Source organism: Myxine glutinosa, chromosome 6 (assembly GCF_964187855.1).
Source record: "Myxine glutinosa chromosome 6, kmMyxGlut1.1, whole genome shotgun sequence".
Taxonomy (NCBI): Eukaryota; Metazoa; Chordata; class Myxini; order Myxiniformes; family Myxinidae; genus Myxine; species Myxine glutinosa.
Genome location: NC_136266.1, coordinates 17,768,336 through 17,793,814, shown reverse-complemented (window position 1 = coordinate 17,793,814; position 25,479 = coordinate 17,768,336). Strand labels below are relative to the sequence as shown.

Genomic DNA, 25,479 nt, shown 5'->3' with positions numbered 1-25,479 from the left:
ATTGTCCTCACGAGAGAGAAATCCAAGTGCAGTTTCAGTTGTTTATTGGGAAAGGTGAATTGAAGGAAATTTTCTCGAAGTAATGTTCTTGGCTCGTATAAAAAGATGCATATAATTGTGTGGTTATGAAGCAAACTGCACTGAAGTTTTCCAGCATGCTACAAGAGCCACGTGTTAGGAGAATCAATGGTGAATTGTGCTGGAATGTTAGAACGAACATCGGTATGCTATAAAATGCAGTACCCTCCGCTGGTTGGCTCTTCGTTGACTGTCCCTATGCTTGTCCTGCTTTCTCAATGCTCTTCATCGCATCCTTCAGCTTCGCAATGAGATCCTGCAGGCAAAGGTCATGCGCGAAGAGTGACGCGAGATCAAAACTTCCCACAAATAATTGTCTCTATTAAAAATGCCTGAGTCTTGCATCAAAGGAATTTCACTTTTTAGGTACAAACTGTTATTCCACTTTGTCCCGACACTTGAATAGTTACATTTTTAATATTCACAGCAGTGGTCCAAATTTCAATGCTTGCCCACAGAAAATCGTACATCCGTTCTGAAATGTCATTGTCGTGTTTCCAGTGTCAAAGTAAAGTTTGGAGTGACAGCTTTGAGGTCGTATACTTAGTTTAAAAACAAAGACAAAATACTAATTTGAAGCTCATTAATGGGGGCTCCCCTCTTACCCCCTCCCCCAAACCTGGTGATGTAACAGTGGTGCACGAGAGGTGGTGCACTGTGCTCATCAGGTTGACACTTTGTCCACCCACGCACCTGAAGCTGTTCTGGACTGCAGTTGAACGACACGTCCTTTGACGCCGGTAACATTGTGTTCTGCAGAAACATTACTTTAAAAACCATTTCGTTTTACACACAACAGGCGGGAAGAAAGCCTGCACGAGCCATTTATTGAGTCTATTGCCAGAAACTCACCTCACTGTGAAACGTTATTTCATAATTTAGTTGATCAACTCTGTGCAAAAAATTGTTCTGAAAAAGAAAAAGAAAAATCGACATTCAATTCTAAAATCATGACCTGGTTAATGACATATTCTAACCACGCCTCAGTGGAATAAAATATACACAAAGAATTAAGTTAAGCACCCCCCCGTTTTGTTACAACCTCGCACATTACAAGTTTGTTGTCGTCAAAACAGTGTAATATACCCATGATATTGCTATATTTTCTGGAGAAGTGATATTATGGTCACATAAAAACATAACAATCATGCCGTTTTCAATATTTTATTCTGAATAATTTAAGGTGAAATTTTTTGGGAATTTTAGGCATATTTTCACCTCAATTTAAGTATGGAGCTATAGGTCCATCACGGACAGTGTGGATGACGTTTATGTTTTCTAACGTACAGTCATTGTTCTGAGAAGACCTCTAGCGATCTTTGCGTCAATAACGTGTGTAGGACCCACGTGATCGGATCACTGACTCAACCCTACGTCTCATAGACCCTGTAAGCCGTCGTATGCGTTGCTGTGGCAGGTTGTTCCATTCCCGATGTAATGCACGTTCCAATTCATCCAGATTGGCTATTGGAGGGACCATCTTCGCAATTTGTCGTCCCAACATGTCCCAAACGTGCTCGAGGGGGTTCAGGTCAGGACTGTACGCAGGCCAGGGGATGGTTGTCACAGCACCTTGCTCCATCCGATCATGTGGGTCCTACACACGTTATTGACGCAAAGATCGCTAGAGGTCTTCTCAGAACAATGACTGTACGTTAGAAAACATAAACGTCATCCACACTGTCCGTGATGGACCTATAGCTCCATACTTAAATTGAGGTGAAAATATGCCTAAAATTCCCAAAAAATTTCACCTTAAATTATTCAGAATAAAATATTGAAAACGGCATGATTGTTATGTTTTTATGTGACCATAATATCACTTCTCCAGAAAATATAGCAATATCATGGGTATATTACACTGTTTTGACGACAACAAACTTGTAATGTGCGAGGTTGTAAAAAAACGGGGGGGTGCTTAACTTAATTCTTTGTGTATATAAACACCACGTAGCGATGATCCAAATCTTTCCTCAACAGTCGCTTTTGCATACTGGTTTCACTCCACTACATGTCTTAAACAACCACGGCGCGGTGAGTTAATGGGATGATTCGCTCTTTACTCCGCACACGAAGTTAGAAGTGTGCGTTAAGCAATTGGTTCACATTTGTCTGTTTACAAATGTCAGTTTGTGATCGAGGAACAACTTCATCTCAATTGAATGTTATTTCTTGAACACAAATCCGAAACTAAACCTGCAGTTTAGCAGTACTTTGGCTTTGAATATGCCCTGATCGTGCATGCATGCAGAGGAGTGAGATAATATTTTTACTCCGTGTGTCCGACTGGCAGTCAAACAAAATAAAAAATCATTCCAAACAGGAAACTTACTGTTTTGAGGACATTGTGAAGGACACAAACAACATGTGCAAATAACTAATGTAACTGGAAATAAGGTGGTGTAAAAGACTGCATCAACAGCGGTAAACTTCCACAATTTATTTTTCGACAATCTTAATCTTTATTTTATTTAAATTGAATTATATACTTGAACATGAGAGCACAAATCACATTTTGGCAATTTTAAAACCGTTCCATTTAGCAGTTCTTGGACAAAATATTACGGCATTTTACATCATCATGACCAATCATATTTGCCGCTCACAGACTCTGCCCATGTCTTTGTTTCTCTAGACTGTGCCTGGGTAAGTTGTTCTATGAACTCGTTATTTATTTATTCTGCAGTGAACTAAGGTTTATGGAAGTTAGTATCTTTAAAATTTTACAAGTGAGCTGTTCTTGATGAACGCAAAATTAGGCGTCGCTCGTGCAGTCGAGGGTATTGGCTATTTGTGTGACGTCATATTCGGCCTTCAGACCAAACAAAGCCATCACAAAAAACAACTTGTGCTTGCGACGTACATGCTGCGGCAGATGCTACAATCCCTGTAATCGAGTGGGTGAGGTGCTACAAGTTACCTGTGGAGCGGCGCACGAGTTATGCAAAACTATAATCTGTCAGTTAGTCCGAGTATTGTCGACTTCACTCTTTGCATGCAACCTGCATCGAGTTCCTGCCTCAACACAATGATAAATTCTGTTCCAACATCTAGTTTTGTGAATTGGAAAATTTTTGTTCACAAGGAATTGTTCCAATTGCAACAACAAATTAAGACAAACAATGTATTGACAAAAAACAGTGAATGAAGGCAGTGGAACCAACCCGGATGGAGTAACCTAATCGCCAAGAAACATCCGTCAGGACTGGAGATGAAGGTGACAACCTAAAAAAAAAGCATGCCAGCGGTCTCCACACCTCACAGCCAAATAACAAACACTGCATGCAATAAGAATGGCAATTCCAATGTTATTGTGCTTTATAAAAGACTTACGCATGAAGAACATCCGTCAGCTTCTCAAAATGTGTCTGTGAAAGAAAAAAATTTATTAAAATAAAAATAAAATAAAACAAAACTTTACTTCTGATCTGACAAGTCCAATTCTCTAAATAGAATAGTTGCTACTGAAGCACTTACCTAGAAAATAAATACAATGGATGGTTTGCCATTGCCTTTACAGTGAAAAGCCAGACCAGGATTCCAGTCAGTTTGTGACACATGGTGCCTGTTTTCCAAAGACTTTAATGTCCATGGGTACTTTAATGTCCATGAGTGCTGGTAAATAAAACAGCCGACTTAACATGTATCTGTATTATAAAAGGAGCTGTGTCTGTCTGCCATGTCATAACCTGAGAACAGATTTACGGATTTAAATGAAACCAACGACGGTGGATTCCCAGGAAGGTTTGTGTATTGGCACACGTGGCGAAACTGCAAACTCCAACTTGTGACTTCTCTCCCTCCCCTCTCTTTTTCCCCCCCGACTCTCTTCACCACCCCCTCTCTCTTTATCACCTCTACCAATCTCTCTATCCTCCTCTTTCTCCCTCCCTCTGCTCTTAATATTCCCATAAGCAAAGCGAGTATATCTAGCTAGGCCAGCATTGATACACCACCGAATTTACCCCTCCCCCCCCCCCCACAAACAGCACCCGTTATTTTTTATGCCTCCGTCGACGGAGCCATTACGTTTTCAGGTTGTCCGTCTGGCTTTCCTTCCGCCCGCCTGTGATAGGTTTTCGTTGCCGCAATAACTTGAGAACAGCTGAAAGAATCTTAGTCAAACTTGGTGCAGGTGTGTATAATGAGGTAAAGATTAACTGATTAAATTTTGGGGTCACCAAGTCAAAGGTCAAAGTCTGTAATAGGTCTACAACTTGAGAATGACTGAAGTGATCTAATTCAAATTTGTTCCAGGTATGTATAATGATGTAAGCATGAACTGATTAAATTTTGGGGTCAAGAGGTCAGAGGTCATGTCAGGTAAAAATGTGATAACTTGAGAACAACTGAATGGATTTAAGTCAAACTTGGTACAAGTATTATAATGATGTAATAATGTGGGTGGAGGTATATCAGTCAACGTCGTGATGTCGAAGAGTGTTGTTCTAGTTTAGCAATTACATAAAGATTGATATGGTATTCCTGCCAGCGAGGTGACGTGTCTTATATGCTAGTCCCCTCTAAAAAAAAAAGAAGAGACAATTATAGTATGATGATGCAATGCCCCCTCAGCAGAGTACCAGGATGGAAGTTCAGAGTTCAATCTGACTGTCATCAACTGTACTGAACTGGCAGGATAGCCAAGACATATGCGCCCTCACCTGTGAGCTGTCTGACCTGAGTTTGAATCCCATTCGGCTATAAACTCACCCTGGTGTTTCGTATGTAGGGTGATTCATCAATCTGTGTACCGTCCCTCGGATGGAAGTTAAGCTGGGTGTCCCATCTGCCAGCATTCGTTTGTGGACATTGAAGATCCCATGGTTTCCTTCATGAAGAGTAGGTGAGCTATTGCTGGCACTGTGGAACAAATTACAAATTCCTGCTCTAACTCACAGGGGGCACTGGATTTTTGGCACCACAAAGCCCTTGCTAGAACCGATGCCAACCTACAGTCACATGCTGCAAACGAACAGATGACGGCAATCTGTACCCCCAGGCTGGATAGTCTGCTGGGTATTCCAATGTGATCACACAGCTCATTGCTGCTGTGATCCGAGCGAGGTTCAAATGCCAAATACTGTCTGGCTTTGCCCTTCGTCATCAATGCCCTTGTACTCGACAAACCACAACGTCTCCTTACAGCCTTGTTGATCACAGTATATAAAATTGCTAAGGACGTACACTCTAACCTATCATTCTGAACTAGAACACCATATAATACTACTCGAGTTCCAAATTCGATATTTAGAGTACCAAGAGTAGCGAATTGAACATTTATGAATACCAGGGACACAGAATTAAAGAACTAGAACGGCACTCAAAAGAGAGCATACCTCTGCCAGGCTGAACAGTTTGCGTTTTGTATCCCACCCATAGGCCAGATCTACATCTGGATCTTCACCAAATATAATCAATCAGCTTGTTCTGGTCTCCTAACCAACTCATCCACCAAGTTTTGTCATCCGGCCATAACCTTTTGAGATATGGTGCTATATATCCTTTTTTGCCCTGTCTCAATAGTGAAGAAGCACCTAAAAACTATTGCATCTGGATCCTTATCTTCACCAAAATCTAATCAATTCGTCCTTGTCACACACTCAACCTGCCCACCAGATGTCTGAATCTGTCCACAACTTTTTGAGATATCATGTTCACAAACAAACAAACAAGAAGGTGTCGGCCTGACAGGTATGACGAAAATCGAGATAACCTTGACCTTTGACCTTTTTTCAATTTTCGTCATAACAAAAAGCCGGGGGTGAAAACATAACCTGTGTCCACCTTCAGTGGTGGAGGTAATAAGTCAAAGTCACACCACGCACACAAACATTTTCAAAAATAAATGAAAGTTATATTTTGCATAGGAATTTAAAAAGGAGAACATCAAACCTGATATGCTGAAGTGAAGACACGTTTGCATTCCGTGCTAAACTTGTATTCATCGAGCAACTCACTGAAAAAAAATTGAGCAACAACTAAGTTGTGCGTTGAGCCATTGGGCTCAAATCACATTTGAATTGGTGAAGATTCAGATAAACCAGATTAATTGGTATTGACCAGAGCAGAGAAGCACAAGTCTAAAGGGAAACAGGTGCAGGAATATCATCATGATGAAATGTTGTATTTTCCAAACACTTTAGTTTTCACTTGCATTTTTCCGCAGCAAAACTCGAAGTAGGAAGCAAACCATACATTTTCTAGCATTGCGAGATGAGGAAATGTGTGTTTCAGACTGAGAATTTTCTGGGTTCAGACGCTCATAACATTTAGACAGAATGAAGGGGCACAAGTCCACAATCTCAGATAACACGATCTCGAAATGTGGCCATGACAATCCCAGCACTGAACCGTACCCGAGTTCAGTTGGCTCCATGGCGTGCCTGGCGGCCTCCAGGATGAGACCCATCAATCCGAAATGGCAGAGTTTCAGCGTGCCTCTATTGAGAGATGAAAGCTCCTCGGAATCTGAAACACACATTCAGGTCAAACACAATTGGTGAAAACTGCTGTTGGGGCCCAGGGATTAAAGGGGCTGCCCTTTCTGTCAGCTAAAGTTGAGGGTGGGGTCTACCTTTCAAACAAAGCTGAAGTAGGCTGAGAGGGGACAGGTGAGGGATGAGGTGTGCATCATGCACCTTGTATTTCTAACGATTTAAAGTAGGCCGGTGAAGAAATTTGTAATCAACCCCAACAACGAATCGGCTTCGTGCTAAATGACACCGCAGCCTAGATTCACTCGGACTCTAAAATCTTGCACATAATCACGAGAGCAGAGCTAAATAAAAAATACACTGGAGCCCCATTAATTTTACAATTACACTCCATAAAAAACCCAACATGGAGGATTGATAATGTGATTGTTGAACGAGTGTTCCATTATTCAGTTGAAGTGAATTTTTGACACGAGGGATGTGCAGAACACCTGAGTGCAAGTTTCCACATCACGTAATTGCTTCGTGCAATAATCGTTCAGCATGCGCAAATGATGCACCACTAGGTTATTAGAGGATTCTTAGGTCTCGTGTGTGAATATGCAAGAAAAAGAAAAACAACACTGAAGACATTCTTTAACTCGAGCAGCACTTGGTAGAGAGCATACCTCCGTCAGGCTGAACAGCAGTTTACGTTTTGTATCCACCGATAGCCCAGATCTAGATCCGGACATGAACCAAAATCGAATCACCTTGTTCTTGTTACCTACCCAACCTATCCACCAACTTTTGTAATAATACGTCCACTCTGGCCCAATCTCTCAATGGTGAAGAATCACTTAAAATTCTAGTATCCGGATCCCAATCTTCACTAAGATTGAATTTTTATTTATTTAAAATAAACAGAATCGAGGCTCGTGAAAGAGCTAACATTTATCACAAAAAAAATAATCAAACAGACAAACAAAATATGTAAAAAGAGGGAGCGGTAGACAAGATGGGGAGAGAAGGGGAAGCACACAAACAACATTTGAGAGCAGGGACATCGGGAGATGTGTGGGAGGGAGAGGGCTTGGGAGGATGAGGGGTGGGAGAAGTATAAAACACAAGGACACTAAGGACTTCCAGGAAAGAAGATGGTATTTCAAAAAAGTGGATTTGGGGTGAAATTAGTGGGGGTAGAAAAGATCAAGGTTTTGGATGGGGGAAGATAAGACATAGTGGTAAACAGCTGTTTTAAAGACCTGGAGGGAGGAGTGGGATTGAAGAGAGTGAGGGAGTTTGTTCCAGAGGCGGGAGAAAAGATGAATGAAGGAGTGAAGGTGAGCAGAGAGTCTTGATTTTGGCAGTTTAACCATAAGAGGGTTGCAGGCAGATCTTGTGCGACCTGCAGGATTATTTGGGGGACAGAGCCCAGAGAGAGCTGGGGGAGCAAGGCCGGAGAGGAGTCGGTAGAAGACGGAAAGACCACCAACCTCATATGTGGTGATTTCAACTGTCATCATGCCAGTTGGCTGGGTGTGGGTACCTCTCTCACCAGCCATGGCTCCTCAGCAAAGGACTTCTGCGACTCACTGGGACTGACACAATCTGTCAATTTCCCGACCCGGATCTCAGTCAACGGAACATCTTCTCTTCTGGACTTGGTTATGACTAACTTCCCTGAAAATGTCTGCTGCTCTTCTTCTGCTCCGATCGGATCATCTGATCATGTCCTTGTTAAAGTGGACATCTCTCTGACCATCCTCAGGGAGCCTGCTCAGCGTCGACGAGTCTGGCATTTCACTCAGGCCAACTGGCACGGTCTTCAAGCAGCCATCAATCATCTGGACTGGTCTCCCATCTCTACCACCTCTGACATCAACTCATCCTGGGAATTCTTCCAAAGTAAATTGCTCTCTCTCATGCACAGATTTATCCCATCTCGTCTTCAGTTGTCATACCCTTCCTCCCGTCCATGGTACACGGAATCTTGTGGTGAGGCTGTTGCCCAGAAACAACTTGCCTTCGTCTCCTGGAAAGCAAATCCAACGGAAGGAAATCTCATTTCCTTTCACAAAGCCCGAAACAAGTGTGTGTCCACCCTCAGGAGAGCCAGGAAACAATATCTCTCCGTTCTCAAGACCGAACTCTCTTATCTGTCTCCCTCTTCCAAATCCTGGTGGCGTCTGGTCAAATCCGTTTCTGGTGTTTGTTCCCCCTCCATCCCCTCCCTTACCTCAAACGGCTACACAGCTGACTCCGCACGTGAAAAAGCTGAATGCCTCAACTCTGTGTTTGCCTCTAAATCTTGTGTCCCAAACCCATCCCTCTCTGTACCCACCATACCCAGTCGTACCCTGCTGCTCCTGGACTCCGTGTCCTTTCCTCCTGACAAGGTGGAAAAGTTTCTGTCAACCCTCGACTCTGATTCTGCAACTGGACCCGACGGCATCAGCCCACGGGTCCTAAAATCCTGCTCTGCTGCTCTATCTCACCCTCTCTCTGTTCTCTTCACCCTCTCTTTTGCTCAAGGTCAACTGCCATCTGCTTGGAAATCAGCCAACATCACCGCTTTGCACAAAAAAGGTGCAAAAACAGATCCTAGCAACTACAGACCAATCAGCCTTCTCCCAATTATCAGCAAAGTCATGGAATCCATCATTGCTTCGGATATGAAAGCTTTCCTCTTCTCCAATGGCTTGATCTCTGATCATCAATTTGGTTTCAGACCAGGTCACTCTACTCTGGACATGCTGCTTCTGCTGTCTCAACAATGGATGGAGGTCCTCAATGCCAAACAGGAAATTAGAGCTGTCTCCCTCGACATATCACGTGCCTTCGACACGGTCTGGCACCCCGCTCTGCTCACCAAACTCTCCTCCTTTGGTATCCATGGAAATCTCCACGCATGGCTGGCGGACTTCCTCTCTAGTCGTCGTCAACGTGTGGCCCTGAATGGGTTTCTCTCATCTCCTCTTCCTGTTCAGGCTGGAGTTCCCCAAGGCAGTGTTCTGGGCCCCGTGCTTTTTCTGGTCTTCATCAATGATCTCTCTGACTCTCTCGAAAATCCTCTCTATCTCTTTGCTGATGACTCCACTCTCTGCCGCTCCATTCCTCTTCCCTCAGATCGGCAGTCTGCTGCCTCCTCACTCTCTGAAGACCTGGACAAAATCACAGACTGGTCAAACAAGTGGAACATGTCTTTCAATCCTGACAAATCTCACACTCTTACTATGTCTCTCCGAAAAGATCGACTGGACAACCCTCCCATCTACTTTCTCAACAATCCTCTCCAAGAAGTTCTGTCGCTCAAGATTTTGGGTCTCACTATCTGCCATGATCTTTCTTGGGAAAACCACATTTCCAAGCTGGCCTCCAAAGCCAGTCGCCGACTGGGCATCCTCCGTCGTGCGAAGTCCTTCCTCGGCACACCTGAGCTCCTCACCACATACAAGGCTTTCATCCGCAGCTCAATGGAATACTGTTCTCCCCTATGGGCCGGTGCTCCTGCCTCACACCTAGCTCGGCTTCACGCTGTTGAAACCAAAGCTTTCAGAATTATTGGAATCTCCCGCGATGAAGCTATCTCTGAGGGCCTTTCACTCACTCACCGCAGGCAGGTAGGTGGTCTTTCTGTCTTCTACCGACTCCTCTCCGGCCTTGCACCCCCAGCTCTCTCTGTGCTCTGTCCCCCAAATATTCCTACAGGTCGCACAAGATCTGCCAGCAACCCTCTGATGGTTAAACTGCCGAAATCTCGGCTCTCTGCTCACCTTCACTCTTTCATTCCTCTTTTCTCCCGCCTCTGGAACAAACTCCCTCACTCCCTTCAATCCCACTCCTCCCTCCAGGTCTTTAAAACAGCTGTTCACCACCATCTCTTATCTTCCCCCATCCAAAACCTTGATCTTTTCTACCCCCGCTAATTCACCCCAGATCCACCTTGTTTGAAATTCCAACTTCTTTCCTGGAAGTCCTGGCAGTGTCCATATGTTTTATACCTCTCCCACCGCCCCCTTCCCACGCCCCCCCCCCCCCCAAAGCCCTCGCCCTCTCTCAGATCTCTCGATGTCTCCATGTCTCTCGGTCCCTGCTCTCAAATGTTGTGTTTGTGTCCTTCCCCCTCTCTCCCCATCTTGTCTACCGCTCCCTATGTTATATGTTTTTTGTGTCGGTTTGTCTTTCTGTGTGATTAATGTTCGCTCTTTCACGAGCCTCGACCTTGTATACAAAAAAAAACCAAAAAAAACCAAAAAAAAAAAAAAAAAAAAAAAAAAAAACCTGCCTGCGGTGAGTAAGTGAAAGGCCCTCGGAGATAGCTTCATCGCGGGAGATGCCAATGATTCTGAACGCTTTGGTTTCAACAGCGTGAAGACGAGCTAGGTGTGAGGCAGGAGGACCAGCCCAGAGGGGAGAGCAGTACTCCATTGAGCTGCGGATGAAAGCCTTGTATGTGGTGAGGAGCTCAGGTGTGCCAAGGAAGGACTTCGGACGACGGAGGATGCCCAGTCGGCGACTGGCTTTGGAGGCCAGCTTGGAAATGTGGGTTTTCCAGGAAAGATCATGGCAGATAGTGAGACCCAAAAGCTTGAGTGACAGAACTTATTGGAGAGGATTATTCAGAAAGTGGATGGAGGGTTGTCCAGACGGTCTTTTCGGAGAGACATCGTAAGAGTGTGAGATTTGTCAGGATTGAAAGACATGTTCCACTTGTTTGCCTAGTCTGTGATTTTGTCCAGGTCTGCAGAGAGTGAGGAGGCTGCAGACTGCCGATCTGAGGGATGAGGAATGGAGCGGCAGAGAGTGGAGTCATCAGCAAAGAGATAGAGAGGATTTTCAAGAGAGTCAGAGATCATTGATGAAGACCAGAAAAAGCACAGGGCCCAGAACACTGCCTTGGGGAACTCCAGCCTGAACAGGAAGAGGAGATGAGAGAAACCCATTCAGGGCCACACGTTGACTGCGACTAGAGAGGAAGTCCACCAGCCATGCGTGGAGATTTCCATGGATACAAAAGGAGGAGAGTTTGATGAGCAGAGCGGGGTGCCAGACCGTATTAAAGGCACGTGATATGTCAAGGGAGACAGCTCTAATTTCCTGTTTGGCATTGAGGACCTCCATCCATTGTTGAGACAGCAGAAGCAGCATGTCCAGAGTAGAGTGACCTGGTCTGAAACCAAATTGATCAGAGATCAAGCCATTGGAGAAGAGGAAAGATTTCATATCCGAAGCAATGATGGATTCCATGACTTTGCTGATAATTGGGAGAAGGCCGATTGGTCTGTAATTGCAAGGATCTGTTTTTGCACATTTTTTGTGTAAAGCGGTGATGTTGGCTGATTTCCAAGCAGATGGCAGATGACCTCGAGGAAAAGAGAGGGTGAAGGGAACAGAGAGGGAGTGAAAGAGCGGAAGAACAGGATTTTAGGACCCGTGGGCGGATGCCGTCAGGTCCAGTTGCAGAATCAGTCGAGGGTTGACAGAAACTTTTCCACCTTGTCAGGAGGAAAGGACACAGAGTCCAGGAGCAGCTGGGTACGACTGGGTACGGTGGGTACAGAGAGGAATGGGTTTGGGACACAAGATTTAGAGGCAAACACAGAGTTGAGGCATTCAGCTTTTTCACGTGCGGAGTCAGCTGTGTAGCCGTTTGAGGTAAGGGAGGGGATGGAGGGGGAACAAACACCAGAAACAGATTTGACCAGATATCACCACACCAGGATTTGGAAGAGCGAGACAGGTTTGAGAGTTCGGTCTTGAGAGTGGAGAGATATTGTTTCCTGGCTCTCCTGAGGGTGGACACGCACTTGTTTCAGGCTTTGTGAAAGGAAATGAGATTTCCTTCCGTTGGATTTGCTTTCCAGGAGACGAATTGCAAGAATCAATTAGTCCTTCTCACACACTCAACCTGTCCACCAAGTTTCGTCCGAATCCATCCACAACTTTGAGATATCCTGCTCACCAACAGTCAAACAGGCAAAACGGGTCAAAACACAACGTCCGTCCATCTTCGCTGATGGGGTCACAATCCCTGACAATGCTACATCCGTCAGAAAATGACAGGAAATACCTTCATACAGGTTCTTCCATTGGCCACATTGCAAGGCTCTTCAACATGAGGAGCGGAACTGTTTATAACTTGAGAAGGCGTTATCAAGTCACTGGATGAACAACAGATGTACCAAAAAGTGAACGTTTCAGGATAACGACCCCGCTCATGACCGATACATTAGCAGGACGCATCGACACAATCGGTTTCAAACTGATGAGTCCTGCAAACACACTACCTGGACCTCACAGCATAAGTCTCAGTCTGCTGCTGCGTCGTCGTGTTCACCTTCCAAGACCTGTACCACGACACATCCAAACACGCATGCAGTGGTCAAATCGGCACGTCATGGAGGTAATGGGCAAGTGTTATATTGAGGAAGGAGTCCAGGTTTCTTGTTGAAAGGCTTGATGGCTGTGAATGGATCTATGGAGTATGCAACGAGTGACATGCCCCAATCCGTGTCCAGGAAGCCACACGTTTTGTATGTGGAAGTGTCATGATGTGGGTGGTATTGCTGCAACCTTTCGCATCACCTTGATCCATATCCATGGCAATCTGATGGCTGATCGATACATTAATGATATCTCACAGCAACAAGTGTTGCCTTCCCTTCACCATGGTCCGAGAAACATCTCCATGCACGATCATGTTCCTGCTGATAGGTCCATTCGAACAAGGAGCATTAATGGCAATACCAACATTAACACCATGCCACCCTGGCCTGCCATCTCATCTGATTTTGATCCCATTGAACATCTCTGGGATATCACGTTTGAACCTTGCCAAGACACCCAGAGACTCTCGATGAGGTGGAAGAGGAGCTGATTCTGGCATGGAATGTCATTCCCAAAGCTCATATTTGAATCCTCATATGGTCAACGTGACGACGGTGCAATGCAGTGATTGCTGCAGGTGGACACACCTGGTCCTGGTATTGAGATCGTTACTTCCACCTCGGATCCCTACGTGAAAACATTCGCCACAACGCAGCATTTATTATGTGAATAGGTCACAACGAAATGGACATGAAATTATTCAGCATTTATCTGTCAGATGATTGCACCTCATCTACGTCCCATGACGTCACATACATAAATCGCATCAACAATAATCACGTGATCGGCTTTTTTACGACGGACAGCGTACAATAATAAAATCGTGACAGGAAGTACAGTCATGCGAATCCAGGTGGATGACCTCGTGTGTCCCTGACCGGAAGGTTGGTGTGACAACATTTGCTATTCGCTGATAAACACTCATTAGAGTCATAGTGAACAGAGAAACGCACCGAACATGGCCTCGCGGGACTCGCCAGCACAAAGTGCGGAGAAACATGTCCTCAGCAAGTCGGCGAGCGCGGACGGGCTGAGGGGAGCGGCTGTGCATGCACTGAGGCCGGCACGAACTGTGGAGCCCAGCTCCATGGACACCGAACACGGCTGCTATCTGCGACAAGACAAAACTGAGACGTTCACATTAGAAGAGGAAGAAGCTGCGATTAAAAGATTTCCTCTGGTTTCGTTAAACAAACGATTTCAACAATGTGTTCGATTATAGAAGGTTTAATATAAGAAAAATATTTATTAGATATTAGAAAAATGAATCTTCACCTATTGAAAAAAGATTGAAACTACGGACCAACTCTATTAAAGACTGAGTCTATACACCGCTCGTTACTGCGACACGAACTACATCATATTAGTCGCCTTTGTTGTTAAATTAATGGAATTTCATTGATTATAAAACAGATACTAGGACACGTGTAATGAAAAGTTATATTTCATACGGAATTACGGGAAAATCCAGGATTTCATCCATTGGGAGATGACATCACCTTCCAGTCGGAATCTAACAACAGCAGTCAGTGAGGAAATACACAGGTGACAGTGCACACCTGATATTTTTGCATTGCAGATTTGCCAAAGGTACCCCAGGACCAGGAGTGTGTTCCATTACCAAGCAGCTTATACAGCACTCGCCAAGAGGCTTAAGCACTCAAACAAGATCTCCATCGAAACGGTCAATCCGCCATCCGGAGATCGCCATACAGCATCATTGATACGGAACGGCTGGCTTGGCGAGCGCTCTACAAGCTGCTTGGTAACGGAACACACCGTCAGATTGCTTTGTGGTGACTGAGTGAATCAGAATGATGCGAAGGCGAATTAGCACAAAACATTGAAATTAAACGGTCGTTTTTCACATTTAGAGGAAATATATCTGAGCTGGGCCTTCTAAATACGTACATTTTGGTTTGTACAGTTTATAAAAAGGTGCATGTTGCATGTCTTACATGAAATAGGATGGTGGGACGCGGCCTCCATTTTTGTGTTGTATGGAGAAGTAGCAAAAGAAAAAGGAATTAATTACATTTTCCTAATTTGTACTATGTAGGATTAAATAGGTCCCATTCGTTATAATTAATTTGAAGAGAATACAAAATTGATTAAACATCCGGTAAACGCTCCATTCACTTCCGGTGCAGAGTCCAGCGTGGCACTGGCAGTGAAGGATTGGTGTTGGGGAAAGTTCGGGTCCGTTCTGGGATGACGTCATTGTCGTGAGGAGACCGCGGTAATAATGCGTTATTCATAATGAATGGCAGAGATTATGTTTGATTTGTAGATTATAAACAGAACACTGTGGAGATTTTTCGGCGGGAACACGACCGAGGCCGTTACTCCATTCTCTCTGTTGCGGAATCACTGCAGTTTCTCCCTGACCTGGTGGTCCCACCTTTAAATCTGGGAGAGTGCAGGTGCACACAGCACCTTTAAATCTGGGAGAGTGCAGAGTCCCCACAGCACCTTTAAATCTGGGAGAGTGCAGAGTGCCCACAGCACCTTTAAATCTGGGAGAGTGCAGAGTTCCCACAGCACCTTTAAATCTGGGAGAGTGCAGAGTGGCCACAGCCCCTTTATATCTGGGAGAGTGCCGAGTTCCCACAGCACTTTTAAATCTGGGAGAGTGCAGAGTCCCCACAGCACCTTTAAGTCTGGGAGAGTGCAGAGTGCCCACAGCACCTTTAAGTCTGGTAGAGTGCAGAGTGCCCACAGCACTTTTAAGTCTGGGAGAGTGCAGAGTGCCCACAGCACCTTTAAGTCTGGGAGAGTGCAGAGTTCTCACAGCACCTTTAAGTCTGGGAGAGTGCAGAGTGCCCACAGCACCTTTCCGTCTGGGAGAGTGCAGAGTTCTCACAGCACCTTTAAGTCTGGGAGAGTGCAGAGTTCCCACACCATCTTTAAATCTGGGAGAGTGCAGAGTTCCCACCGCACCTTTAAATCTGGGAGAGTGTGGAGTTCCCACACCATTTTTAAATGTGGGAGAGTGCGGAGTGCCCACAGTACCTTTAAGTCTGGGAGAGTGTAGAGTGTCCACAGCACCTTTAAGTCTAGGAGAGTGCAGAGGGCCGACAGCATTTTTAAGTCTGAGAGAGTGCAGAGTGCCCACAGCACTTTAAGTCTGGGAGAGTGCAGAGTGCCGACAGCATTTTTAAGTCTGAGAGAGTGCAGAGTGCCCACAGCACTTTTAAGTCTGGGAGAGTAGAGAGTTCCCACAGCACCTTTAAATCTGGGAGAGTGTAGAGTGTCCACAGCACCTTTAAGTCTGGGAGAGTGCAGAGTGCCCACAGCACTTTTAAGTCTGAGAGAGTGCAGAGTGCCCACAGCACCTTTAAGTCTGGGAGAGTGGAGAGTGCCCACAGCACTGTTAAGTCTTGGAGAGTGCAGAGTGCCCACAGCACCTTTAAGTCATCCAGCCTCCCGATGGGACACAAAGCGTACACTGTTTAACATGCACTGGTCAAATGGCCGAGGTGTGCCCTCTACTGAGTTCTGTTCTCATTCAAACGAGCAATTTAAACCCTCCCCAGAGTACTTTTCATTTTTCCTCAAGAGGCCTTAAATTTCTATGGACTGGAGAACAACACGGGAATATATTTTATTTAAAAATCTATATACAATGGATCAAGTGTATCTATGTCCAGCCCCTAACGGCACCTTTTATGACGTAATAAATAAACAGCGTTTATGCATGTTCTTTGTGTTCCTATTCAAACATAATAAAATAAATTACATATGTGTTGGTATTACGAAGCCTGATGTTAGCTTGGCGGTTAGGGTGCCGGCTTGGGTTCCGAGGATCCTGGGTTCAGCGGTTATGGTGCCGGCTTGGGATCCTAGGATCCTGGGTTTAGCGGTTAGGGTGCCGGCTTGGGATCCTGGGTTTAGCGGTTAGGGTGCCGGCTTGGGATCCTATGATCCTGGGTTTAGCGGTTAGGGTGCCGGCTTGGGATCCTATGATCCTGGGTTTAGCGGTTAGGGTGCCGGCTTGGGATCCGAGGATCCTGGGTTCAGCAGTTAGGGTGCCGGCTTGGGATCCTATGATCCTGGGTTCGGCGGTTAGGGTGCCGGCTTGGGATCCTAGGATCCTGGGTTTGAATCCCGGTCGATCGCTAAATTAACACCAGAGGGTTGACTCAGCCTGTCATCCTTCCGAGGTCGGAAAATTGAGTACCAGTTCACTGGTAATTCCCTGTGTGTTGCAAAAGGCGACTAACAGGGTTGGCGGCAGGAAGGGCATACGGCCATAAAACATTGCTTCAAAAAGGGGACCATGGTGCCCGAAAAGGCCAACCCCTGCTTTGTGGGGGCAAATGGCCCCTAAAGGTGGTATATGTGTTGGTATTACACAGGGTCAGGTCCTCGTCCTAGTCCTGGTCGTGGTCGTGGGGGAGACTAATTACAATTTCCACCTGCACACGTGCCACAGTGCAAGTGGTTTACTGACCCCTGCTGTGCAGACAGGGGGGATCATTAGCCACGGCCCAAATGTAGCTGAAATGCAGCAAGAAGAAGAGGAAGGGGAAAGCAGGGATGAAACAGAAGAGGAACAAACCCATGGACAAACCAACAAAAGAAAAAGAGGTGATGGGGAGAGGAGGTGGGAGATCATAATAACCTGGATAGGGGGAGTGCCTGGGAATGGTTCACTCGTGAAAGCAGTGAGGGACATTGTGGTTAGGATGAGTGGTTACAGATTTGTTTGAGGCAAATCAGTCATCCCTTCACCTACCACAAACCTGTCTGTAATGAAGCTACACCTTGTGAATTGTCTGCTTCCATTTGTCTCTCACCTGCAATGTCATTCATTCATTCATTCTGTCAATGCCGAGTCAATCCAAAATTTGGTCTTTGTGTGCCTGCATGAATCCAGAATTACAGGTGGGCACACAAACCGAAAACCACGATGATGCTGGGAATCCCTGCTCTGATGCTGCTGAATCTGCTGGTCCCACATTCGGTGTTTGCTTGGGACAGTGGAGACTTGGAACTTTTTGATCTTGTGGAGGAGGTACACAGGAACTTTTACGACGTTCTGGGTGTAGAGCAGGTATGTGTTTTTTCCCCTCTACTTCTACACCTTATCAACAACTATCGGGGACGCCTCTTCACAGTGGTTGTACCCCCTCCCCGCCCCCCCAACGCAAGTCGGGGAGGGGGGGCAAATCTTCCCCACTCTTCCCCGCTGCCCGGAATCATGAGGGCAGCACGGTCAGGGTCAGAGTGGTCCCCATGAACCGGCCCTTTCCCTCTTGTCTCTCTCTCTTTAACTTTGTGGTGGCCCTGACTTTGCGAAGGCGGTGGTACACCATCCTAGATGTGGGGGATCTCTGGGTCACTCCTGGGAGATCAATCGGCTGTCTGCATGCCGTGGATTTGTTCAAGAGAACTTTCTGGGGCAATACAACAACAACAACAACAACAACAACACCAACACCGTTTTATCAATCAATTATTTTGATGGTGGTTGTGACATTTTAAAGTGTAATTTGGCCTGCTGTTTATTGTAGACCCATATTGACAGGTCATTGTTACCCTCGCCAGAGGAAAGGGTATTGCATTTGAGTCCGTTCGTTTGTCTGCCTGTTTGTCTTTGTGTCTCCGCACAGAATAAATATGATTTTCTCTGCAACCATTGCTCTGATTGACGGGAAATTTTCACCATAGGTGCACCTCCACCTCTACATTTTTTAATGTTAATTATGATGTCATATGTCATGTGGTACAGGCGCCATCTTGGAAAAACCGAAAAACGTTGCACCTCTATATCTCCGAAAGCGCTGCATCAAAAAATTAACACATGGGCTCATTGTAAAGAACTCTCCATGGGGAATAAAATATGTTAATGATGATGTCATAGGTGCCTCCATTATGACGTCATAATTTAACAAGTACAAAACTTCATCTGATCAAGATGAAATTTCTTCAGCGTCTTCTAGGGATAAATTGGTAGAGAAAAAACGATGTCGCCGGTCACGTGGTTCGGCCGACATCTTGGGGAAAAAAAACAACAACTTTGCACCTCCATATCTCAAAGTGCTGCTTATATCTTGCAGAAAGGAAATGAGAGGTTGATCAGTTTGCTTATTGTTTCTAAAGCTACAACCACATAGGACCATATTGTACTAGCGGTTACATCTTTAGCGGCTTCATTAGTCTTTGATAGCTTTGATTTGATTTCTTGGATAACCAGGATAACCCTGGTGTTGGGCTAGCGGCTAGGGTGCCGGCTTAGGATACCAAGGATACCTGGGTTCGAATCCCGGTCGATCGCTGAATTAACGCCAGGGGGGTTGACTCAGCCTGTCATCCTTCCGAGGTCGGCTAATTGAGTACCAGTTCACTGGTAATTCCCTGTTTGTCGTTAAAGGCGGCAAAAAGGGTTGGCGTCAGGAAGGGCATCCGGCCGTAAAACATTGCTTCAAAAAGGGGACCGAAAAACAACAACAACCACGGTTCCCGAAAAAGGCCAACCCCCGCTTTGCGGGGAAAAATGGCCTCTAAAGGTGGTTATTTTTTAAATTTATTAATAGCAAGAACATTCCGTGTGTGTGGTGTCATATTTGAAGAACAGTTTGTGATTGAAATATTTGAACCTCACTCGTGTCGAACCCGCGGTGTTTCTCCCAATGTGCTGGCATGTGTACAGACTGCTGGCACCCCTGAGATCCGCAAGGCCTATCGACGCACCTCTCTCCAGCTCCACCCTGATAAGAACAAGCATGAAGAAGCAGAGCAACAATTCAGGCAGGTCTGTGACCACGCGACTTGGGTTTCTCAATGCCATTTGGGTGATCTACATATTACATACAAGAAACGTGTAGGAAGCAATTGGTAACTAAAAACATTGATATGGGAGAAAAACTAGAATTGCTTGCTTGTTGAGGAGAATGTGCTCCTCAGCATTTGGTATCACATTGATTCATTAACTTAAAGGGAAAGGGATTGATGTTACTCAAATTGCAAGTGCAGGATAGCAGGATGTTAATTTTCTATCCTTGGAAGAGTTCCAGTTTTGATCTCAAACACCAAACTGAAGAAGCGGGGTGAATGGGTCGATGTAGCTTTTCAGGCCGAACTGACACGTGTACCGAGACTCTGTGCAGCATACGCTGAATTATCAGTCGGGATAACCTTCTTTCTTCCTGTCTCATAACATATCTTATGACTGTGTGCTTCTTTTAACATTCATGTTTTTGTTTCAGGTGGTTGCTATATACGAAGTATTGAAGGACGAAGAGAAGAGGAAGAAGTGAGTTTTTAACCATGACTATCTTTGAGGAGCCATTCTTTAGGAAACAGAGAAAACTAGAACGGCACTCAGTGGAGAGCACACCTCCGCCAGGCTGAACAGTTTATGTTTTTTATCCCACTGATAGGCCGGATCTGGATTCGAACCTGAACCAAAATCAAATCGACTTGTTCTTGTCGCCTAACCAACTCGCCCACCACGTTTCGTCATAACTTGTCCATAACTTATTTAAATATCATGTTATATATTTAGCTTTTCAAGCCCTGGTGTTGGGCTAGCGGCTAGGGTGCCGGCTTAGGATCCTAGGATCCTGGGTTCGAATCCCGGTCGATCGCTGAATTAACGCCAGGGGGGTTGACTCAGCCTGTCATCCTTCCGAGGTCGGCAAATTGAGTACCAGTTCACTGGTAATTCCCTGTTTGTCGTTAAAGGCGGCAAAAAGGGTTGGCGGCAGGAAGGGCATCCGGCCGTAAAACATTGCTTCAAAAAGGGGACCGAAAAATCAACAACAACCACGGTCCCCGAAAAAGGCCAACCCCCGCTTTGCGGGGAAAAATGGCCTCTAAAGGTGTTTATTTGTTTATATATATATATTTAGCTTTTCACCCGATCTTTCAATGGTGAAGAATCACTTAGAAATTTAAATAATTCTCGTACCCGAATCCATATTCAGATCTTCAACAAAATCGAATCTATTTGTCCTTTTCACACACGCAACCCAATCACCAAGTTTAGTCCAAATCCATCCACAACTTTTTGAGATATCTTGTTCACAGACAAACAGACAAACAGGGGTGAAAACATAACCTCCATCCATCTTCAGTGGCGGAGGTAACTAGAACGGCACTCAGTAGAGCGCATACCTCCGCCAGGCTCAACAGTTTGTGTTTTGTATCCCAATCATTGTCCGGATTTGGAGCTGTATCTTCACCAGAATCAAATTGATTTATTCTCGTCACGCACCCAATCTGTCCACCAGGTTTTGTCCGAATCCGTCTGTAAAATTTTGACATATCGTGCTCACCGACAAGAATGGAGAAGATTGTCATGGGGACCGCAAGGCTAACCCCCGCTCTTGCAGGCAAAATGGCCTTAAAATGCATGTTGTTGTTTGTTGTTGCTCACCGACAGACAAACGGGGTTGAAAACATAACTTCCGTCCAGCTTCGATGGCGGAAGTAAAAAATAAACAATACTGTATATAACAATGGCCATTATTTGTGAAATTACTCATGAATATTCTTCTAAATGGAACCCTCCAATGTTTTGTTTTAATGGAGGTTTATGAAAATATCTGATTGGTCATCCACTAAACTATTAAAGGGAGACGATTTGTGGAGCCTCTTGCAGTTATGCTCCGAATCAGATGAGTTGGTCAACCATACATTTGACCGATATGGTAAATTATTCCAGGCTGTTGATCAAAAAGCCTACTTGTCAATGATATTATGAAATGTTTGTGTGATTATATACACTATGCAGGATAGCCGGCTTAACATGCCTTCTGAAAGATGGCGTGCTACAATGCAGCGCCCTCTCCCGACACTTGACCGGTTTCATTGTGTCTTTGAAACTAGGATTTTGCAACACGTTGGCTAGTAGGCCATGCTTGTTTACTGCACTGGTTTATATTTAAAAAATAAAATTGGTTTTATTTATTATGATTGTTCTGAATGTTTCTCATCATTGTCAAATTCCCATCCCGCAACAGGTATGATGAGGTGCTGGAACATGGCCTTCCTGACTGGCGCCATTCCGTGTATTACTACCGGCGAGTGCGCAAGATGGGACTACTTGAGTTCCTATTGCTACTTTTCCTCATCCTCACAGTGGGTCATTACCTGGTCTCCTGGTCCATATACCTGGAGCAAAAGTTTTTGCAGGTGAGGAGGAATTTTTCGAGGCTAGAATGACGTGGTCATCCATCTTTCAATATGATTCTCATGTATTGAGAGTACAAATAAACATCGAGTTCTTGGAGCAGGGGGTGGGGTGTGTGTGTGTGTGTGTGTGTGTGTGTGTGTGTGTGTGTGTGTGTGTGTGTGTGTGTGTGCGTGTGTGTGCGCGTGTGTGTGTGTGTGTGTGTGTGTGTGTGTGTGTGTGTGTGTGTGTGTGTGTGTGTGCGCGCGCGTGTGTGTACACATGCTTGTGCACACACGTGTATATTAAATGTTAGCACCAAGTAGCAATAAACAAAAGCAAAACTGTCTAATAGCAATGATAGAACACAATAGTTACTGTTCTTATCTTTATGCCACGTGGACCTCCGAGTGACGTTGACTCCCTAGTGACGTCGACCTCCTCGTGACGTCGACCTCCTCGTGACGTCGACCTCCTAGTGACGTCGACCTCCTAGTGACGGCGACCTAGTGACGTCGACCTCCTAGTGATAATCAAAAGGTTATGGGCAGATTCGGACAAAAGTTGGTGGACAGGTTGGGTGTGTGACACGGACTAATTGGTTCCATTTTGGTGAATATCCGGATGTGGATCTGGATACTATAATTTTTGAAAGTGATTCTTCACCATTTTGAGATGGAGCCAAAAACGACCTATAGCATGATATTTGGAAGAGCTGTGGATGGATTTGGACGAAACTTGGTGAGTGAGTTGGTTGGGTAATCAGAACCAAGTGATTTGATTTTGGTCGAGGTGCAGATGCAGATCCGGCCTATCAGTGGGCTACAAAATGTAAACTGTTCAGCCTGGCAAGGTATGCGCTCCATCATTGATGACATTCTGACAAAGAGTAATCAGCCTGTGTCGGCTTAAACTGGTCTCGTGCGATACCAGTGGACACGTTTGGGTTGAATCTTAAGATGATTCTTAACACCCTGAAGGCAACTTGGGACGGGCACTATTGCAATGTAACAAGAATAAAATGTAAATTTCCCTGTTATTCCTCGAAGCAGCATGCATATGAAGTCTTTGGGCACATGTACCTAATGGCAGGAGGGATCAGAGTGGGTATGAATTTTGGCAACGGCAGAATCAGCGACGTGAAAGCAACTAGATATAAAAGCATCCTTTTTTGATTAAAAGCGTTTAAAAACATTACATACATAGACATCACCCTGTCAACAACTATTACGGTCTACGTTTGCCAGTAGCACTTGTATTCTGATTAGTTTGTGTCGAGAAATTCACTCCAGGCTCTACCTTCATGGATTGATTAGTTTGTGTCGAGAAATTCACTCCAGGCTCTACCTTGATGGATTGATTAGTTTGTATCGAGAAATTCACTCCAGGCTCTACCTTGATGGATTGATTAGTTTGTGTCGAGAAATTCACTCCAGGCTCTGCCTTCATGGATTGATTAGTTTGTGTTGAGAAATTCATTCCAGGCTCTACCTTCATGGATTGATTAATTTGTGTCGAGAAATTCATTCCAGGCTCTACCTTCATGGATTGATTAATTTGTGTCGAGAAATTCACTCCAGGCTCTGCCTTCATGGATTGATTAATTTGTGTCGAGAAATTCACTCCAGGCTCTGCCTTCATGGATTGATTAGTTTGTGTCGAGAAATTCACTCCAGGCTCTGCCTTCATGGATTGATTAGTTTGTGTCGAGAAATTCACTCCAGGCTCTGCCTTCATGGATTGATTAGTTTGTATCGAGAAATTCACTCCAGGCTCTACCTTGATGGATTGATTAGTTTGTATCGAGAAATTCACTCCAGGCTCTACCTTGATGGATTGATTAGTTTGTATCGAGAAATTCACTCCAGGCTCTGCCTTCATGGATTGATTAATTTGTGTCGAGAAATTCACTCCAGGCTCTACCTTGATGGATTGATTAGTTTGTATCGAGAAATTCACTCCAGGCTCTACCTTGATGGATTGATTAGTTTGTATCGAGAAATTCACTCCAGGCTCTGCCTTCATGGATTGATTAATTTGTGTCGAGAAATTCACTCCAGGCTCTGCCTTCATGGATTGATTAGTTTGTATCGAGAAATTCACTCCAGGCTCTGCCTTCATGGATTGATTAATTTGTGTCGAGAAATTCACTCCAGGCTCTGCCTTCATGGATTGATTAGTTTGTGTCGAGAAATTCACTCCAGGCTCTGCCTTCATGGATTGATTAGTTTGTGTTGAGAAATTCACTCCAGGCTCTACCTTGATGGATTGATTAGTTTGTATCGAGAAATTCACTCCAGGCTCTGCCTTCATGGATTGATTAATTTGTGTCGAGAAATTCACTCCAGGCTCTGCCTTCATGGATTGATTAGTTTGTATTGAGAAATTCACTCCAGGCTCTGCCTTCATGGATTGATTAATTTGTGTCGAGAAATTCACTCCAGGCTCTGCCTTCATGGATTGATTAGTTTGTGTCGAGAAATTCACTCCAGGCTCTACCTTCATGGATTGATTAGTTTGTGTCGAGAAATTCATTCCAGGCTCTACCTTCATGGATTGATTGGTTTGTGTCGAGAAATTCACTCCAGGCTCTGCCTTCATGGATTGATTAGTTTGTATTGAGAAATTCACTCCAGGCTCTGCCTTCATGGATTGATTAGTTTGTGTCGAAAAATTCACTCCAGGCTCTGCCTTCATGGATTGATTAGTTTGTGTCGAAAAATTCACTCCAGGCTCTACCTTCATGGATTGATTGGTTTGTGTCGAGAAATTCACTCCAGGCTCTACCTTCATGGATTGATTAGTTTGTGTCGAGAAATTCACTCCAGGCTCTACCTTCATGGATTGATTAGTTTGTATTGAGAAATTCACTCCAGGCTCTACCTTCATGGATTGATTAGTTTGTGTCGAGAAATTCACTCCAGGCTCTGCCTTCATGGATTGATTAGTTTGTGTCGAGAAATTCATTCCAGGCTCTACCTTCATGGATTGATTGGTTTGTGTCGAGAAATTCACTCCAGGCTCTACCTTCATGGATTGATTAGTTTGTATTGAGAAATTCACTCCAGGCTCTACCTTCATGGATTGATTAGTTTGTATTGAGAAATTCACTCCAGGCTCTACCTTCATGGATTGATTAGTTTGTGTCGAGAAATTCACTCCAGGCTCTGCCTTCATGGATTGATTAGTTTGTGTCGAGAAATTCATTCCAGGCTCTACCTTCATGGATTGATTGGTTTGTGTCGAGAAATTCACTCCAGGCTCTACCTTCATGGATTGATTAGTTTGTATTGAGAAATTCACTCCAGGCTCTACCTTCATGGATTGATTGGTTTGTGTCGAGAAATTCACTCCAGGCTCTACCTTCATGGATTGATTAGTTTGTGTCGAGAAATTCACTCCAGGCTCTGCCTTCATGGATTGATTAGTTTGTGTTGAGAAATTCACTCCAGGCTCTACCTTGATGGATTGATTAGT

The 25,479-nt window shown here is 44.8% G+C and overlaps 2 protein-coding genes across 3 annotated transcripts in view; one reads left to right on the top strand and one right to left on the bottom strand.

Annotated features, from left to right (window-relative positions):
- Positions 1–27: 27 nt before the first annotated feature.
- Positions 28–14,076, bottom strand: COMMD3 (COMM domain containing 3). Of its 2 annotated transcripts, none has more exons than XM_068119693.2 (8): positions 13,838–14,076; positions 6,438–6,549; positions 5,974–6,037; positions 3,412–3,446; positions 3,243–3,303; positions 931–987; positions 698–831; positions 28–334 (listed from the first exon to the last, which is right to left on the bottom strand). In XM_068119693.2, exons 1-8 carry the CDS (start codon positions 13,971–13,973, stop codon positions 316–318), a joined length of 618 nt encoding a protein of 205 aa, XP_067975794.1. In that variant the 5' UTR covers positions 13,974–14,076; the 3' UTR covers positions 28–315. The 2 variants fall into 2 exon arrangements, with proteins under 2 accessions (XP_067975794.1, XP_067975795.1); XM_068119694.2 differs by having other exon boundaries at positions 772–831.
- A 941-nt stretch (positions 14,077–15,017) lies between these two features.
- DNAJC1 (DnaJ heat shock protein family (Hsp40) member C1) overlaps positions 15,018–25,479 on the top strand; it is a 74,251-nt gene continuing 63,789 nt past the window's right edge. The window contains exons 1-5 of the mRNA XM_068119716.2: positions 15,018–15,123; positions 17,764–17,940; positions 19,540–19,641; positions 20,096–20,142; positions 21,854–22,025. Coding sequence (XP_067975817.1) covers positions 17,797–17,940; positions 19,540–19,641; positions 20,096–20,142; positions 21,854–22,025 — 465 coding nt within the window. The 5' untranslated portion in view covers positions 15,018–15,123; positions 17,764–17,796. The remainder of the gene's footprint in view (positions 15,124–17,763; positions 17,941–19,539; positions 19,642–20,095; positions 20,143–21,853; positions 22,026–25,479) is intronic.